The sequence below is a fragment of the Solanum pennellii genome, chromosome 11 (genome assembly GCF_001406875.1).
Source record: "Solanum pennellii chromosome 11, SPENNV200".
NCBI classification, from domain to species: Eukaryota; Viridiplantae; Streptophyta; class Magnoliopsida; order Solanales; family Solanaceae; genus Solanum; species Solanum pennellii.
In genome coordinates this window covers 61,903,186-61,921,850 of record NC_028647.1, presented here as the reverse complement: position 1 = coordinate 61,921,850, position 18,665 = coordinate 61,903,186, and the positions used below count along the sequence as shown (strand labels likewise).

At 32.1% G+C, this 18,665-nt stretch overlaps 4 protein-coding genes across 5 annotated transcripts; 2 read left to right on the top strand and 2 right to left on the bottom strand.

Moving 5' to 3' along the window:
• The first annotated feature begins 1,126 nt into the window (after positions 1 to 1,126).
• Positions 1,127 to 4,939, top strand: LOC107004514 (pheophorbide a oxygenase, chloroplastic). The gene is made up of 7 exons (XM_015202725.2): positions 1,127 to 1,659; positions 1,758 to 1,993; positions 2,313 to 2,439; positions 3,331 to 3,467; positions 3,947 to 4,106; positions 4,174 to 4,452; positions 4,634 to 4,939. Exons 1-7 carry the CDS (start codon positions 1,243 to 1,245, stop codon positions 4,886 to 4,888), a joined length of 1,611 nt encoding a protein of 536 aa, XP_015058211.1. The 5' UTR covers positions 1,127 to 1,242; the 3' UTR covers positions 4,889 to 4,939.
• Positions 4,940 to 4,981: 42 nt separating this feature from the next.
• LOC107004515 (histone H2B.2) lies at positions 4,982 to 5,615 on the bottom strand. The gene has a single exon (XM_015202726.2). The coding sequence runs from the start codon at positions 5,529 to 5,531 to the stop codon at positions 5,109 to 5,111; it is 423 nt and encodes a 140-aa protein (XP_015058212.1). The 5' UTR covers positions 5,532 to 5,615; the 3' UTR covers positions 4,982 to 5,108.
• A 1,040-nt stretch (positions 5,616 to 6,655) lies between these two features.
• LOC107004230 (protein SENSITIVE TO PROTON RHIZOTOXICITY 2) lies at positions 6,656 to 8,144 on the bottom strand. Its single transcript, XM_015202465.1, has one exon. It carries the CDS (start codon positions 8,107 to 8,109, stop codon positions 6,952 to 6,954), a length of 1,158 nt encoding a protein of 385 aa, XP_015057951.1. The 5' UTR covers positions 8,110 to 8,144; the 3' UTR covers positions 6,656 to 6,951.
• A 3,176-nt stretch (positions 8,145 to 11,320) lies between these two features.
• On the top strand, positions 11,321 to 15,694 carry LOC107004911 (50S ribosomal protein L9, chloroplastic). 2 transcript variants are annotated; one of them, XM_015203320.2, is made up of 7 exons: positions 11,321 to 11,540; positions 11,656 to 11,783; positions 13,351 to 13,396; positions 13,535 to 13,632; positions 13,708 to 13,755; positions 14,311 to 14,498; positions 15,490 to 15,694. In XM_015203320.2, exons 1-6 carry the CDS (start codon positions 11,403 to 11,405, stop codon positions 14,429 to 14,431), a joined length of 579 nt encoding a protein of 192 aa, XP_015058806.1. In that variant the 5' UTR covers positions 11,321 to 11,402; the 3' UTR covers positions 14,432 to 14,498; positions 15,490 to 15,694. The 2 variants fall into 2 exon arrangements, with proteins under 2 accessions (XP_015058806.1, XP_015058805.1); XM_015203319.2 differs by having other exon boundaries at positions 15,486 to 15,694.
• The last annotated feature ends 2,971 nt before the right edge of the window (positions 15,695 to 18,665 follow it).

Below are 18,665 nucleotides of genomic sequence, written 5' to 3'. Positions count from 1 at the left end.
AAATTGAAAAAATTGTAAAGTTTAAAATTTTAAAAAGCCCACTAAACAGGCCCATTAAAAAACCGAAATAAAAAACCGAACCGAATTAATAAAAACCGAACCGAATTAACAAAAACCGAACCGAACCGAAATATTTCGGTTCGGTATTCGGTATGCAATTTACAANCTAATAAAAACCGAACCGAAATATTTCGGTTCGGTATTCGGTACGCAATTTACAAAAACCGAAAACCGAAAAAACCGAAAAAAAAACCGAACCGAACCGAAATACCGAATGCCCACCCCTAGGTGGGAATTGGGAATAGAACTAGATTTTTTTTTATGAATAGAAAAAAAGCAAAGAAGAAAATTGTTACTACTAGGGTGTGTTTGACATATTTTCCATACTTGGTTGGTGAAATCTTTTAAGAAAATAAGTTATAAAATAAAGAAAATGACTTTTTCTTATTATTGTACTGTATTGTTAAATTTATTATTAGGTAACAACACTGAAAAATTTTTATTTCGTATAATCATAATTTGGTGTGACTGTATTGTAATTTTATTTTTCTTTCTTCTCATTTTGTTTAATAATTTTATTTTATCTTTTTTTCTATCTTAGGTCTATCTTATTTTCTAGTAAGTATTGATTGTGACATTTGATCGATAACGATACGATATATTAATATACCTTTATCAAAATAAAATATAATATAATATATTACGATATGATATATTATAAAATTATACGAAATAACTTATCTAAATATTGTGACATTTCAAGCTCATTTTCTTTTCCACTCCTTACTCCAAAAACATGTTAGAAATATATTTTTTTAAAATTTTGAGTTGAAATGTGTAAAATAGAAATATTTTGCTATTATTGATTTTATCTCTTCTTTACTTTTACAATTATTATCACGTATAATCTAATCAAATTTGAATTTATATCACGTGGAGGATAAATAGCTTTCTAATAAAAATACGATTCCATATTTGAGAGAGTCGAACCTAACAACTCTAACCAGATAAAAGAAGTATTTACCACTTCGCTCACGTTTAACAGTGTCTTCTTCTCCCTTTAGCACCACCACCACAGCTTTCATTTTCTGGGCCCTCCCTCACAAACGTACTTCCACAAAACTCATCAAATTCAATTCAAAAACACATTGTTCATAACTTGCACGCAAATCCTTCTTCTTCTTCTTCTTCTTCACTTGAACATATGTGTATTAGTACCACAAAACATTGATTAACTCAATAATGGTTTCTTCTCTGTTACTACCAACTCCTCAAATTCTTTCAATTTCATCTTCCTTACAGTCTTCACTACCTTTCAAACCTCATAATTTTCTTCAAATTACAAGGAAAAAAAACAGGCTAATTTCATCTCCTCTTAGAGTAGCTGCACCTCCAACAACAACAACAACACCTGAAGAAGAGAAGCTAGATTCAAAATCTAGTGATATTGAAGATACAGAAAATGATGAACAAGATTCGTCGTCGAAATTCTCTTGGAGAGATCATTGGTACCCAGTTTCATTGGTTGAAGATCTCGACCCGAGTTTACCCACACCGTTTCAGCTACTGAATCGTGATATAGTTATCTGGTTTGATAAATCTGGATCTCAGTGGGTTGCTTTAGATGACAAATGCCCTCATCGTCTTGCTCCTTTATCTGTACAAATCCACTTCTCAATTTTGCTTCAAAATTGAGGATACTTTTTATATGTGTTTTAACACTCCTCTTAAAGTTTTTGATATATGGGTGTTTGTAGGAAGGGAGATTAGATGAAAATGGTGATTTGCAGTGTTCATATCATGGATGGTCATTTAATGGATGTGGTTCTTGTACAAGGATACCTCAAGCTGCATCTCAAGGACCTGAAGCTAAAGCTTTTCAGTCTCCAAGAGCTTGTGCTACTAGATTTCCTACTATGGTTTCTCAAGGATTACTCTTTGTTTGGCCTGATGAAAATGGATGGGAGAGAGCTCAGGCAACAAAGCCCCCTACGTAAGTTTCTGAATAATTAATTAAACTAGTTCGAAGTTATGCTATATTATTATATATTAATCTGACTTAGTTTATATTATAATACTAATCGATTATCTTTAGTACAATGACTTGCTTAAAATATATTCTTCTTATTTTATTTAAGCTATTGCTGGATAATGAGACTGATTTGGTAGCCAACTTGGTTGATGCCCTGCATGTGTGGTTGAAGAATCGAATCCCATTCCCCTACCTATCGCGTTGATCAAGATATTATAGTTGGTAGCCTTGAGTATACTTTTACTGGATTTAAATTTGTTGTTTAATGGGATTTTTGTAGGTTGCCTGAAGATTTTGATAAGCCTGAGTTTGCAACAGTGACAATTCAGCGTGATTTGTTTTATGGCTATGACACTCTCATGGAGAACGTCTCTGATCCTTCTCACATTGATTTTGCACACCACAAGGTACTTTTTGCAACATTTTCATTCCTTTTTGGCTTCTAATATAGTTAAGAATCCACTTTCAGACCTAAGGTTTTATTCTTTACACTTGTATGAACAACTAAACAACTTGTATTTTTACAAATATGCTAAAAATGAATAGTCTTCAGGGTTAGTTCTGAGTTCTCATAAGCTACGGGTTGTTTGGTTTTCGATTTCCATAAAAATATGAACTCAAACTGTTTCACATGTGAAAAAAGTGACCTTTTTGAGCTCTTAAGCTAAGTAGCTCGCTGTGCTTGGCCAAAACATATATAAGGTCGTTCCTTGGAGGATTTTCTCTTTATCTGGGACGGTTAAAGGTGTAGCTTTTGAGTGTTGCTCATTGTTTTATACATGTTTTCATAACCTTACTTTCTGTGCTATTATTAGGTAAAGCCATACTTGGAGAGCAATAGGTAGAAGTACGCCATGGGAATATTAACTATCACTCTTATGACTTCAGTGCTACTTTTATCAATTTATGGATAGTTTTTCGATCTTACCATCTTAAAAGATGAAGCTGATAGGATTAGGCTATCCGGAGTGTGGATGCTGAACAACATGCTTTGACTCGGATGTTGTTTCATATTCAGCTGACAGGATTAGGCTCTCTGGAGTCTGGATACTGAACAGCATGCCAGACGGTCCTTAAAATAACCTTTACAGACAATGTTGTGTATCTATCTGTAAATATAAATTTCAGAAAGCTCTTAAGTAGAGCTTTCATCTTTTCAGTCGCTAAACGACTTTATTATTAGCAAAGGGCTTAGGTATCAGACAACAGAATACGGTGTATATATAGATGTGCATTGCTGCTGCTTGCTTAGTGTTTAACAACACATGTCTCTTAATTTACTTGTTGATATTTTACAGGTAACTGGAAGGCGAGACAGAGCAAAGCCCTTGCCATTCAAGATGGAGGCATCTGGACCTTGGGGTTTTGCTGGTGCCAACAATGATAAACCAAAAATTACTGCAAAATTTGTCGCACCTTGTTACTCAATGAATAAGTAAGTTCATCATCCTAAAGTAGATCATATTTCTTGACTATCAAGGCAAGCAATCATGTATCAATTAATCATCTTTAGGTAGATATGCTTGCATCACATTTCTCTTTCTCCTACTTCACAGAGTCTGTTATCTGCTAACAAAACGAGACATTAGTAGCATTATGTATCTATACTCTTATGGTTGTGGGCATCATATCCTGTTCAAGACTCGGGTTCTTTAAGGTTAATAAATGATATCAATTGTTTTCGGTCATCTAGTGTAAAGGATTTTTATATAGATATTATGGGTTGATAGCTTTCCAGACCAGGTGCATGGTTTGTACAAGGCTTTGCAAATCAATAGATGGAAGTTCGCTATGTTGTTGGTATACATGTCTTTATATCTTTGTATGAATTACCTTTTATATGTAAACGTTAGCTCCATCCATGCTGCAACTATTTGCATAGTATGACTAAGATCTCATTGGAAAATTTTCCAGAATAGAGATCGACACAAAGCTTCCAATCGTGGGTGATCAGAAGTGGGTGATATGGATTTGTTCCTTTAATGTACCTATGGCACCAGGAAAGACCCGGTCAATTGTTTGTAGTGCTCGAAACTTCTTCCAGTTTACAGTGCCTGGGCCTGCTTGGTGGCAGGTAATAATATTTGGTTAGCAATATATTATCATAACGTCCAAGAATTTTCATGATGTGTTGGCAATAGGTTTTTCCAAGATGGCAAGAACACTGGACTTCAAATAAGGTGTATGACGGGGATATGATTGTTCTTCAAGGTCAAGAAAAAGTCTTTCTTTCAAAGTCGAAGGAAAATGGTACTGATGTCAACAAAGAGTATACAAAACTCACATTTACACCTACTCAAGCTGATCGTTTCGTCTTGGCATTCCGAAATTGGCTTAGACGGCATGGCAATAGTCAACCTGAATGGTTTGGTAGCACAGACAACCAACCACTGCCATCTACTGTCTTATCCAAACGCCAGGTACCGATTCTCAGAACTCCAATCTGCTACTCTTCCTAAGATCCATTTTCACTAAAACCAAACTTTCATTGCCACCGAAAGCATACAACTACTACTACTGCGCCTCAATCCCAAACAAGCATACAAACAATCAAATATTTTCTTGAACTGTTCCTAATTCTGAATCTTCACAACTTTACAGATGATGGACAGATTCGAACAACATACACTCAAATGTTCATCTTGCAAAAAGGCTTACTACACATTCGAGAAGTTACAAAAGTTACTGATTGGCTCAGTAGTGGTATGCTGTGCATCTGCAGGCATCCCTGCAGATGTTAACCTACGAATTATCTTGGGTTCATTAGCAATTATAAGTGCTGGGTTAGCATACATTCTACACGAATTACAGAAAAATTTCATCTTTGTTGATTATGTACATGCTGAAATTGACTAAACATATCATCTAAGATCTTCCTCTATAAATAACAGATATTTGATTTTGTAAGTATTGTTACTCAGAAACAGCACAAAACACAAAAGCTACAAATCACATTGGAGAAAAACACATTCATTCATATTCATTACTGTTAAATTCAAGTACAACCAAAAGCTACAATCAACCAAAAGCAACTACCTTTACATTCTCCAAAATACCATGGCCGAAAAGCATACATCTAAGAACTAGTAAACTTAGTAACAGCTTTAGTTCCTTCAGAAACAGCATGTTTAGCCAACTCACCAGGCAAAACAAGCCTAACAGCAGTCTGAATTTCCCTTGAAGTAATTGTAGGCTTCTTGTTAATCCTAGCCAATCTTGATGACTCCTGAGCAAGTTTCTCAAATATATCATTGATGAAACTGTTCATAATCCCCATAGATTTGCTTGAGATACCAATATCTGGGTGAACTTGTTTCAAAACCTTGAAGATATAGATCTTGTAGGTTTCAATACTCTTCTTAGATTTCTTCTTCTTCTTATCAGCACCAGAAGAACCTGATTCTTTCGGTAACTTCTTCCCTGCTTTTGGGGTTTTTTCAGCCTTTTTCTCCTCAGTTGGCTTCTTCTCTGCTGGCTTTTTCTCTGCTTTTGGTGCCATTGGTACTGAAATTGAGAATCTGAAAATGGGTTGTGAGTGAAAGAGATTTGAATAGAGAAAATTGAGTTTGTTGATGGAGGGAAGAAGAAGAGAAGGCGGAGAATTTATAGAATTTGTTTTTTTGGGGTTTGAGTTTTGATTGGTTGCTTCGGATTGACGCGGATCGTGATTTTGGACCGTTGATTTAAATGTGGAAAGAAACGGCTGAGATTTAGTTTTGAAGGATCCACGTGGGGGATTTTTATTGGTTAGATGTAGTTTGCGCGGATCGTTGATATTTGCCGTTTGATGAAAGGAATAATTTAACGGTTAAATATCAATTTTATTGTGAATTTTTTTGATCGTTTGTTATATTTCTGAAAGCACGTATTAATGATGAATTCTAGTTAAGATATGTAGCAAAATTTATCTTTTATATCTATTTAACGATGGATTAAGAATGTGTTTGATCAAAAAAATTATGTTATTTATGGCTTGTTAAGCAATGAATTAATGATAAAATTCTTTTATTTCCAATAATTTTGTAGAATCTATTGACGAACATGAGACTCTCCATGACATATTTATGTCTCTAAAACTACATTTTGAATGCTTAATTAGCTCACGTTTGACGATAGATTTTGTGAATAGATTTTTTTTTTTTTTAATGGAGAGGGGGTGGGGCGTTGCAATTTACAATGTGTCATTTCTATAGCCTTATTATGTTTTTAGTTATAAAGTGTTCATATGTGGTAATATTTTAATCTGAATTCAAGTCCCACAGTTATCTTTTATCACATCAAAAATACATATATAATGTTATAAAGCCATACGATATTGTTATTAATCATATTTGACAAGGGTAGAATATCTCTTTCAAGCTACGACATTTTTTCAAATTCATCAAAGCACTTCAATACAAAGAAATCAAAATTAAAAAGGTACATAACAAAACAACTAATTAAATGAATAAATATTGAAACATTTATTAAGTTAAATTCAACATGGCACCAAAGCATATCGAGATTTTAGATTCAAGTTTTATCTTCACTGTTCATCAGAATACACAACTAGGTAGAGTTGCAATATAAGTTTAATTACAAAGTTATTATACTATATTTCTCATATTTCACAAGGGCATGATATATTTTTCAAGCTAGGATAATTAATTTTCACATTGATTCATCAAATTACAAGCACATCAACATTTTGCAACAAAGAATAGGTGCATTACAATTACAAATCAATTAAGTAAATTATAAAATCTACTAGCTAGTTAGCTCATATAAGCTGAGGATCTTTCGTAAACAATCTCTTTACCCCGAGGGTAAAGAAAGTATATGACATGTGTACACTCTACCCTCGTCAAGCATAAATACTTGTGGAACTACTCTGGATATATGTTATCGACTTATCGTTGTTGTTGTTGTTGTTGCACTAGCTATCTTGCACTTTGTTTAATAAGTGGAGTGTGTCCAACAAATAAAGATACATGCCCCATAAGCTTATCTTTTCTTGAAAAAGTAGTACCACATGAACATTGCCATTTCAAATCACCACAATGTTTCTCATGAGTTCTAAGATCAGACAACACAGAAAAACTCTTCTTGTTGCATCTCTTACACACATACATTTTAGGACAATGACTTCTCTTGTAATGATTCTTCACACACACCATTGATTTCAATGGTTGAAACTTCGCGTGCTTCTTGTTCCACCTACAACCTTCTTGAGGACACGAATATTTAATCGTGTTACTACTTGATTTCAACGATCCATCACTCGTTAAATCGTTGATTCTCTTCATAGGATTACTCAATGCAGCACTAGATTTATATTCATCTCCATGAGCCCTCATATGCATTCTCAAATTTGCATCTCTTTTAAACCCTTTACCACAAATTTGACAATAGTGTGTATACTTTGCCAATAAATCAGATGCATCTAACTCAACAATATCATAATTATTTTCTTCAATCACAACTTTACCTTTTGAAGTACTCAATAATAATTCCTTTTTTCCAAATTCTTTACTATAGTAATTATCATGACTAATAGTACTACTAGCTATAATAGTACTACTACTAGTAACATGGTTTTTATTATCTTCATGAGTGTTACAATTAGAATTGTAATTGTCCACATACCAATCATAATCTTGTAGCAAATGATCAACTTGACCTTGACCTTGACCTTGACCATGACCAACATCATTTTGAGATGGTTCGCGATATCTACTTGAATTTTGACTGAGTGAGGTAGAGTCGAGGACAATCTTTTGGCAAGAAAACATGAGGGAAGAAGAAGTTGTGATGATTTCTTGGATCAAAGTTCCCATATTCGCGATGATCATATATATTGACTCAGGAGGAGGGTGAATAATCGTTTGATTATCCGGAGTAATGAACATGGTGGCAAGTGATTGAACTTGATGAACTTTCTCTTTGAGAAGAGATAAGTTGAATAAAAATGAATTTTGTTGATAAGAAGAAGAAGAAGAAAATATATCTTCTTGAATATTATTATTATGATGATGATTTGATGAATATAATGGTATGTTTTGTGGATTATTAGCACTACTACTTGTACCTTGAATCATTTTCAAGAAACCCTAAATTTTCTCTTAGAAAAAAAACACACACACACACACTTTTTTTTCTTCAAAATTTTTGATCATATAACAAGGGGAAGAAAATAATGTAATTTTTTTTTCTTTTTGTGACGTTTTGGTAATGAAAAAAATAATAAGTCAGAAAGAAATAGTGATATAAATGTAAGTCAACTTTGAGATTCAAATCATATTAAGTACCACTTAAGACCTCCCTCAAATACTACCATAGTCTTACATTAAGACAAAATTATTGTGAAAGGTGAAAGAGAAATTTTATAATCATATGTAAGGACATTAACTTATTTTTTTAAATTTGATATTCGATATTTGTATTGGAGTCTGACTAAATCTGAATGTACGTTTTGCCGTTTCATTAATTATATATGGAGGTGGTGCTTCTAACGAAATTTTTCTATTCTAAATTCGAACGCAAGGATTAAGAACAGAGAGATCTCAATCATATCATCACCATAACGACCATGTTTGATAGAGACACAAACTTGTACATATTTAATTGTTAAATTTTTATAACATGTTTGGACATCAATTATATGTTTGGTTTTATTAAAAAAGAGAAAGATATATATATTTTTGTTCAAACTATTAGTGTCAACCTTAGCTTCACGCATGAATTTGCAATTTTAATTAAAAGAGATTTATTTATTTAAAGAGATATTATACTGACCATTTCCACATTTGTATTAATTATTTGGGATTTAGGGCTGTCATATTTTTGGTTAAATTAAGTCAATCTTTTGGGAATGAAGAATCTAACCACAAAATGTCACTTTATTTAGGGGGATTATTGACATTTTTTTTTTATGTGTTGTAATATTTTATGTCATAAGCAATATATCGATTAATACTTACTCGTATCGTATTGACTAATTACATTAAATTCATATAATTTATCATTTGGTTATTAGTGATTTAATAAAGTGCATGTGCATATGAATAAATATTTTGAAAAATTTACCTAAACACACATTCTATTTTACTATAATTTTTAAAATTTCCTACCATTTTAAAAAAAAAAATTCCTTGTCAATACATCAATCTTCTCCGATACTTTTCTCACCTATGTATATATTTAGATGTCTGCTGATGTATCCGGAAGTTCAAAAATTTATCGGAATGTCCTATCTCCTCTATAATACTTCTCTCTCCTGTCGAATACATCCATCACCTATGTATTCGGATGTCTAGTGATGTATCCAGAAGTCTCTCTCTGATATATGCCCCCACTCCACCCTACCCCTCTCGAATACATCCCCCACCTATGGATCCGGAAGTCCAGTGATGTATCCGGAAGTATAGTGATGCATCCTAATTCATAAATTTTAAGGGATTTTGTAATTTGAAAAAGAGTAGAGAAATAATGTAATAACTCTTAAAGCTATGAGATTTATGTAAATAATACTATATATTTACTTTAATATTCCATCTATGGTAATAATTATAAGAATTACGGTCATGTGATCAAGAGGTTAATAGTTCATATCTTGAAAATAATTTTCTTTTTTTTTGGCATAAATTTTATATTAGGACTTAGGGGTGTGTTTGGTATGATGGAGAAGAACATTTCGAAACATAATATTCAATTTTTTCATGTTCAGTTGCTCAAAATATTTCATAAATAACATTTCAAGCTCATAAATATGTCTTCTCACCCGCACCCCTTACCTACCCTAACCCTATCACCCCCTACCCCCCTCTCCACTCCATCCCACCATCATAATATTTTTCTATACATTACATACAACATGCTTTTATAATTAAAAAATTACTTTCTTGTAATTAAATAATTAAAAAATAATCATAAAAATATTTTTCTTCATTTTGAACAAATCTAATTTGATCCTTATTTATGTCAAAAGTTAAAAAAGTATATAATTAGTGAGAATTGCATGTTTAATGCATTGACTTGTAAACTTCATGAAACATGAGTGTTGTTATCATGCATAATTATTCAGCTTGGATATAATTATGATAATGCATAATCCATAATTAGTTTTTTGTCCGTTTTAACATAATAAAGTCTCACAAACTTATCCATTAGATTATGACATTATAGATTACCAAAGCAACAGGCTGAACTAGGTGGGATTCATAAAATTGTTTAAATATTATATTCATATTAACTTTTATATGAATATAATATAAGACTAAAACTTGTAACAATTTTATCAGATAAAATGGAACAGATGCAATATATATAAGACTAAAACTTGTAACAATTCAACAAGAGCTAACAACACTAAGTTTTGGTCATTCAAAGAACTTGTAATTAATAAATAATTGAACAGTACATGCTGAGTTTCTTTGTCCAATATCTTTGACTAATGAGTATTTTTAAACAAATAATCTTAATGATATCAATAATCTATATATATATATATAGTATTAATTAAGCGAACTTATCTATCACAATGTTATATATACATTTCTTTATTTGACAAATAGTTAATGACATTGCCAATATTTTATTTATGTTAGATGCCTGGATCCCACTTATTCGACAAAACGTCTATAAAGTTGTATTCTTTTTAAGGATAGTTTTGAAATATTACAAAGTATTTTCATATTTTTTAAACTTCGTGTCCAATGTCCACTGCGTAGTCAAGCAACACCACATAAATTGAGATAGATGGAGTATTATGTTGGGCTGTATATTTTTGGATATATTTCAGAAATCACATAATTTTAATATGAAACTATAAGTTATCCCTCTTCAGTTTGTAATTTCATTAATCCCTTTAAAAGTAATACAAAATCAGATACATTTATATGCAGCTCGGATACATTAAAGAGTATCTCAGATACATTATAGCATAAATTGGATACATATTATGTAGCTCGGATATATTAAAAACTAGCTCGGATACATTATAAAATAAATCGGAGACATAATATGTAACTCGAATACATTAAATGCTGACTCGAATACATTAATATGTAGCTCGGATACATTAAAGAAATAATGGTTTTTTAGAGGTCTTTAGAAATAGAAGGGGATATATGAAAATAAGGAAAATATAAGACGTATATTTCAGTAATTTAAAAGTCCGAAGACATTTACGGGCCTATAAAAATAGCCCAAACTATTATTATTGGACTAAGAAATGGGCTTTACATGAATTGGCCCAATAAGTTTTGTTGGCCCATTAAGAAATCCATTATCTTCTTCAGTTCGCCATTACAGATAAGATAACGCTATAAACTGTAAAAAAATACAGAAAAACGGAGCAAAAAGTGAAGAAAAGAAGAAGGAAGACTTAGCTATGGCGTCATGGGGTTCATCTTCTTGTCTCCAAAAGTACAGCTTAACCAAAAACCCATTTTCCGAAACAGTGAAATTTTCAGAAAGAACTTCAATTTTAACAATTGTTGCTCAGAAAAAAGCCAAGAAAGTTCGAAAGGTGAGCTAATTCTTGAAAATGTGATGATGGGTTGGATTTATAATTGTCAAAATCTCATTTTTTGTCCATTTTTGGGTTATAGCTGAATTGGGTATTTTTCGTTTTGATGGAACAGATAATACTGAAAGAGGATATTTCACAGTTGGGTAAAAAGGGAGACCTTTTGGATGTTAAAGCTGGATTCTTTAGGAATTATTTGCTACCATTGGGCAAAGCTCAAATTGTGACAGCTGCACTTATCAAGTAACTTGTTTAACTCTACTTTGAACTAGATTTTTGCCATTTGATTTCATTGCCTTTTAGATTCTTCTTTCATTAGCTGTACTTTTGTGGAGTTCGCGGTTGTTTGGTAGCTTGGTAGAGTTATGCAGGTATTAGTTATTTCATCTTGTAACCTGCATAAGATAATACATTATATATTAGTTAGGTAGGTTTTTGAATTACAAATTAAACTTTGTGTTGATTTTATACATGAATAACTTATTCTCTAACTAACTGCCAAACGTTATATTACTTATACATTAAGTTAACATTTGAATAAGTTGCTTTTTTACTAGCTACAAAACACCCCCTTAATGTTTGTTAATATTGGTTCTGCTTGTGTTGGATGGATTTTTAAGTATTCCATTTGGAGACTGTTAGTTGATTTTAAGTGTTGAATATTCACATTTCCAATCACCCTGTATAGTTTAACGGCATAATCCACCGTGCGTCGTGGACACCTGATGTTGATGTGGCAAATATATTTGGTTGGTGTCTAGATGATCATTTTGTAAGTTGGAGTGTTCAACTGACACAGTGGAGATGAGTTGAGGTGTAGATTACAATGGAGATGAGTTGAGGTGTAGATGTGCATACTCAAAGTTGGAGTGTTTTCTAGCTAGTTGATGCCGAGTTTGAGTGTTTTCTTGCTAGTTGATACCGAGTTTGAGTGTCTGTTTCTGCATTATGACTAGTTAAATTATCGACTTAACCTTATTATTGAAGTCAAGACTTTGGTTCTTCTGTCCGTTATCTTATTTTCATGCCTCATAACTAATGTCAGGATTCTTTGGTTCAACTATTTAAAATGCCACACACAATACTTTGCTTGGCTGTTGATGAGTGGAAGTATGTTATTACTATTGCTTGTTTTGTTTAATCTTTTATCTAAACCAATGGACCTATGTCGAATGGAGATAAAATAGGTATACTTAGTCTATGGGATCCTTTAAACTACTTGTAAGTAGCTGAAAAGTGGACGGACCCATGGATTATACATATCTTCGTGCAAAGGTCGTACCAGAAAATGATGCTTAATAATTTTCGATATTCCTTGAGCAGAAATCTGGTGATTTTGGTGTTATAACTCTTGGTCAGTACACAAACTCTGCATAGCTTTTGTTCCCTGAAATAGTGCTTCGTATGATTAATGATTATAGGTTTAAGTAAATTCGCTTCTTTTAACCAAATATAATTTATTGATAACGGATTTGTCTTCAATACAATGTCCCACATTGCATAAGATGGATAATCGGTTGGATATAGAACTTTGGATTTCCTACTACTTAGTGACTTTGTCTTTAGCTTTTGGGTGAGCAATAGGCCTAACCAGCTGTTAACATTAATGGTGTGATAGTCCCGTAAAAGTCTTATATATGAGGGATTTGCTATTTCATACTAAAGAACAAAACAAATAGGTGAGGCTTCGTTAGAGATGGTTGTTAGAAGCAATTTTGGTTTGATATTTTTGATAGCTATTAGCGTGCTTCGCCATCAGTGAGTCATGGATGCATTTTTATTTTATAAACATTATGTACTTTTTACTCAGGGAAATGAAGATGGAAGACGAGAAAATTGAGGCTGAAAAACAACGGGTAATTAGATAATTCTGATTAATCTAATCTATTGAAAGTTGAAAAATATATACATTTTTTTTTAATTTTCAAGTCACTAAAAGTCTAAAAGAGTTTCGTAATGAATGTGGTTTTAGTTAAACGTTTAATTGATTTCAGGTGAAAGATGAGGCACAACAGCTTGCTCGAATTTTTGAAACTATTGGAGCCTTCAAGGTGAAGCGTAAGGGTGGGAAAGGAAAGCAAATATTTGGAAGGTCAGTGAAATACTAAATTGTGATGAGCAACTTGGTGAATATTTGATCTACCTTTTGACGTCATCTCTCTTGCAGTGTCACTGCTCAGGATCTCGTTGATATTATAAAAGCACAGATACAGAGGTACTATTTTCCAATCTTTCTGCCATAGCATGTAAATAGTAGTATGCGAACTAATCACTACTATATGTTCATTGAGGACTGTTAAAGTATATAATCACTACTATATGTTCATAAGGTTGATCCTGTAATATGAATTTGCATGAATTTGAAAACTGATGTTCTCTGATTCATCTGGTTTATTAAGTAAATTAGATATTTTTCGTGCAGTGCTTATTTTCTTTTGTGATTCCTTCTGTGCGATGTTACTTACTCGTTAACATTAGTCATCGAGAACAGTGGAGTATACTGATTCCATTTTTCATCTATTGCTAGAGCAAAAACTGTTTTTTTGAAGCAATGTGATGTCTGTTTCTTGATCACATAGTAGCTTTCTACTACCCCTCTGTCCCCGAAAAAAGAAAGAGTAGAAAGGATTGAAAATCTGTTATCTACTTTTAATAGGAAGAAAAGTGAGGGGGAGTGGATAAAAAAATTGTCGTATAAAGTCTTGAAGGAAATCAGATGTACACACTGATTTCCTACTTTATTGTATATTCACGCGCAATCTACTTGTAGGGACGTGGACAAGAAAATTGTCAATCTGCCTGAGATTCGAGAAACCGGAGAATATATTGCTGAATTGAAGCTGCATCCAGAAGTTACAGCTAGAGTAAGGTTGACAGTGTATGCCAGTTGAGATTAGGGGCTTTTTGGTGCAGTTGATGCCATGTCAGGATTTTGCTGTATCGGCTCGCTGGGCCAAGGTACCATCTTTTGTTGATTCCAGTGACTATTATTCAAGCAAAGTGAATGGCTTTGGTGCTACATTAAATCTACATTAATCAAACCTTACATTTACAGAACACCTAAATAGCTCAAAGGCTTTTAGTTCACAAAGTTAAGTTGCCAAAGTAATGACAAATATGATATATGTAAAAAACGACGACATACCTAGTGTAATCCCACAAGTTAGGTTTGGGAGGATAGAGTGTATGCCAACCTTACCCTACCTTAGGAGGTAGATAGGTCATTTCTGATAGGCCCTCAGCTCAAGAAAAACCATATCGGAAAAAGAAATAACGGAAGTGAAGAAATTACGCAAAATACTATAGAAAGCATGGCAAAGCAATCTGAAAAAGAAAGGATCACTAACTACAACATAGTATGATGGCAAAATAAGTCAAACACTTTGGAGTTTCACGAGTCCGAATTTACATACAACTCTTTTCAAAACAAACCTCAACTTCACGATCCGAATTTGAATAATGTTATATACTTGTATTTACTCTTCCTCACACTGTTCCAACCCTGATAGCATCAAGTTAGGACGTTGTTTTTGATTTGATATGTACTAGCACTTTTCTTTGGGATAATACTCGTTGTAGTTCATATGCATGATTATATTATTTTCCTGTTCGTTCCTGCATACGATTAGGTTCTTCTTTGTAATATCAAGAAATGCCTGAATAATGTCCCTGAGCAAAATGATAAAATTGCAACTTTTAAGTTCTTAAGATAAAACATAGTCGATAAACATGAGAATTTTTCTTTGATAAATGAGAAATCAGTCTGGAGCCAACCTTTTGGGCTAACCACAACCTCCAAAACTCGAGGATGATGGCCCCGCCCCTCTACCCTTATATACTAGACTTAGTTTCTTGGCGCAGGCTCGAACTTGTGACAAAATTTGAGAATGAATTCTTATCCATAACTGTTGTTTTGTTTTATTTTTGTTCCATTTTTCTTGTCAGGTAGGGAGGATGCTAATAAACAATGTAATACATCAGATTCAGACTCCACATATGGACCCCAAGTTTGTAAATGAATTTTCTTCTTTTTGAGATCATTTGTCCTGACCTGTAACATCATTCTCATCCTAACTAAGCCTTGTTATTACAAATCTTGTAGCTATCTTTTCAATTATTTATTTCCATTATATTGAAATGGTTATATTCAGTAAGATCATTCACCTAAACAGATGTGGATCTAGGCGGGGTTCTGTGGGTTCAACTGAACTCATAACTTTGGGGTCGAAGTATATGAGTGTGGATGCAAAAAGGAAGATCACACTCATTCTGAACTCATCGACTCTGGTTCTAAAATTCACCTGTCTTTAAGATAGATGTTTTCTTTTTGTCTCGAGTCTCATGTAAGCGATTTTTTAAAGCTGCTTATTGTTATGAGGATGAGGTTTTCCAATCCTATTTATCAAGTTTATAACTAGGGACTTTAGAACCCCGAGGTTTCAGGTGTAGACGAAAAACACCAGGTGATTTTTTTCTTATCTGTCCAAGTCTTTGGCACTATCTATTGTCAAGTTGGAAGCTGAAAAGTTCTGATAGGATAACAAGAAAAATTATTTTCTTAGTGTCCCTTTTGGCCAATGTTAATCCTCTAATTCTCTGTGTTTGGTCATCATCTGGGGGGCCCTAATACATAGAGAGAAGCAACTAAACTGAATATTCAAAGACTTGTGAATTTATGCAATATATTATATATACTTGGAGTAAATGTCAAAAATGAGATAAGTGTTTATATCTGAACCAACTAGATTAGCAAGATCACCTAACTCTTATCTTAAATGATGATTGGTTATCATCAATAATTGCGCCTTCATCCTTAATCAGAAGTTTTAAATTTGAGGGTTGCCAATAAAATCGTCATTCGCAGAAAGCGGTTTGGGCCTAAAGTGATGGTAGGCCTAATTATTTGTGAATAATACTCATAAATTTATGATGAATGGTGTAGTAGTCTATTTAGTTTCATATACACAATTTTTCGTGTGTTTACTTTTTCATATTCTAAACTTTTTTAGTGAAAATTTTGATTTAGTCACTAATTACATGTGCTTAGTTGATTACATTAGACCTTTTAGACACGATAAATAACACATCAAATTGACCATTCTATTTATATTTCCCCTATCACTTGATATTCAAAATATATTAAATCAATTAATTCAGATTCACGTTATATGAAATCAATTACAAATGAATTTCTTAGGAAATGAAACTAATGTATTTTATTTTTTTTGCAAAGTTGTCCATATGATGTCCCCAATGAACTCAATTTGTTCACACATGCCATGTCAACTATGTAGATTCATTGTCTCTTCTTCTATTATTTTAAGTCCCAATTTGGGATATTCGCATTAAAATTTGACTATTTCAAATTCGTGTCGTATAGAGTTCACTTGAGAGGAAAGTGTTTTTGACTCGAACAAAACAACCTCATCTACCACATCTTATGCTTTATTAGTATTAGTTTGTGACACATCTTAAACTCAATTACGAACATATACACAAAATTTAAAGTATTTGATTAGGAGATGAATTCATGTATAAAATTAATATGATATTCGATTTGTAATTTAGAAATTCACATAACTAATATATAACTAATATATGTATAAGTTATAGGAATTCTATATATGTAGTATCGTACAAAATAGGATGTAGAATCACTAATATACGAATAATCAAAATTCTGCATAGTTAATACCTACTTACATTAAATAATATATATATATATACCAAACAACACCTTAAGGTTCAGGTAACTGCAAGTTTCATGACTTCTTCATCAATTAAGTTATACAACTTAAGTACTTTAATTTAGAGTAAACGTATTAGACTTAATTAGTCCTCAATTATAGATACTTAATTACGTGTTTGAAATGTAGTTAATTAAGTACTTAATTAGTTGTAAAAGAGATAAGCTATACTACTAAGCTTCATTGACTTTAGAATAATAATGTTTATATTTCTTTGTTACCTTTCTTTTTATACTATAGTTTTTCTTCTGCTTAGATAATTGATCCAATCATACATTTAATCCATCAATAATATAGATCTAGTCGTTAATGAAGCAAATAAAAATAATTTTAAAACTAAGATCTAAATTATAGCAAAAACAAAAAAATATTATAAATGTGTCTTTTCTCAAAGTTTAATGGTATATTTGAGTCTTTTTCAAAAAAAAAAAGAAGAAGATTTAATTAATGACGTAGACGAATCATAATTGATCATGCGTAAAAAAAATGCCAATAGCAGGACTTTGATCTCTATAACATGAAACAAGCGAGGTGTTTGATATCTAACATGCATTTGATGAAACAAGCGAGGTGTATAAATGGAAATTGAAGACAGTTTAGTGTACAAAGTATCCATATTCATGATGGATCCGAGAAAAGACCTTTGATAACTTACCCTAATATAATACACTAATATTTACTTTCGCAACTGATTGAACTTGTGATATATAGATCAGACGAAACCAACCACTATTATAATAACAAACAATCATTAATGGAATTGAATTAACACTATTGCAAGGTAAAAGAGAACATTAGGCAATCAAATAGATTGACACAAATTAGTAGTCCCCCACTACATGTGCAAATTAAATATAAATGAATCTCTTATATTTGTCTTCCTACTTTCTTCCATACACATACACACACGTTGTATTTGTACACGTCAACCTATATATATATATACACACACATATACATACTAAGATTACAAAATTATGACCAAAACGTGTAAGTAACAAACAAGTTAATTAGAATTAGTGAAGTGACTACACCAATTCTCACACCTCCATCCCCACCCCCTTTTTTAAAAAAAATTGATGGAAATTTGGAATTTCGTTAAGGATATTCAATATTATATATATATATATATATATATATATATATATATAACATAAAATGGAAGTGATATTTCATTTTTCATGAGAAGAGAAGCCTTAATGAAAAAATTGATTAGGAGTGGAACCTAATAAGATTTCACTTAGATTAATTAAGTTATACATCGTCGGTATAACAAATATTTATATCAATAAAATAAATTATATAGTAATAACTAATAGATTAATTAAATAATGTTATACTTACAATGTACTTAAATACTTAATTATAGAAGTAGAGG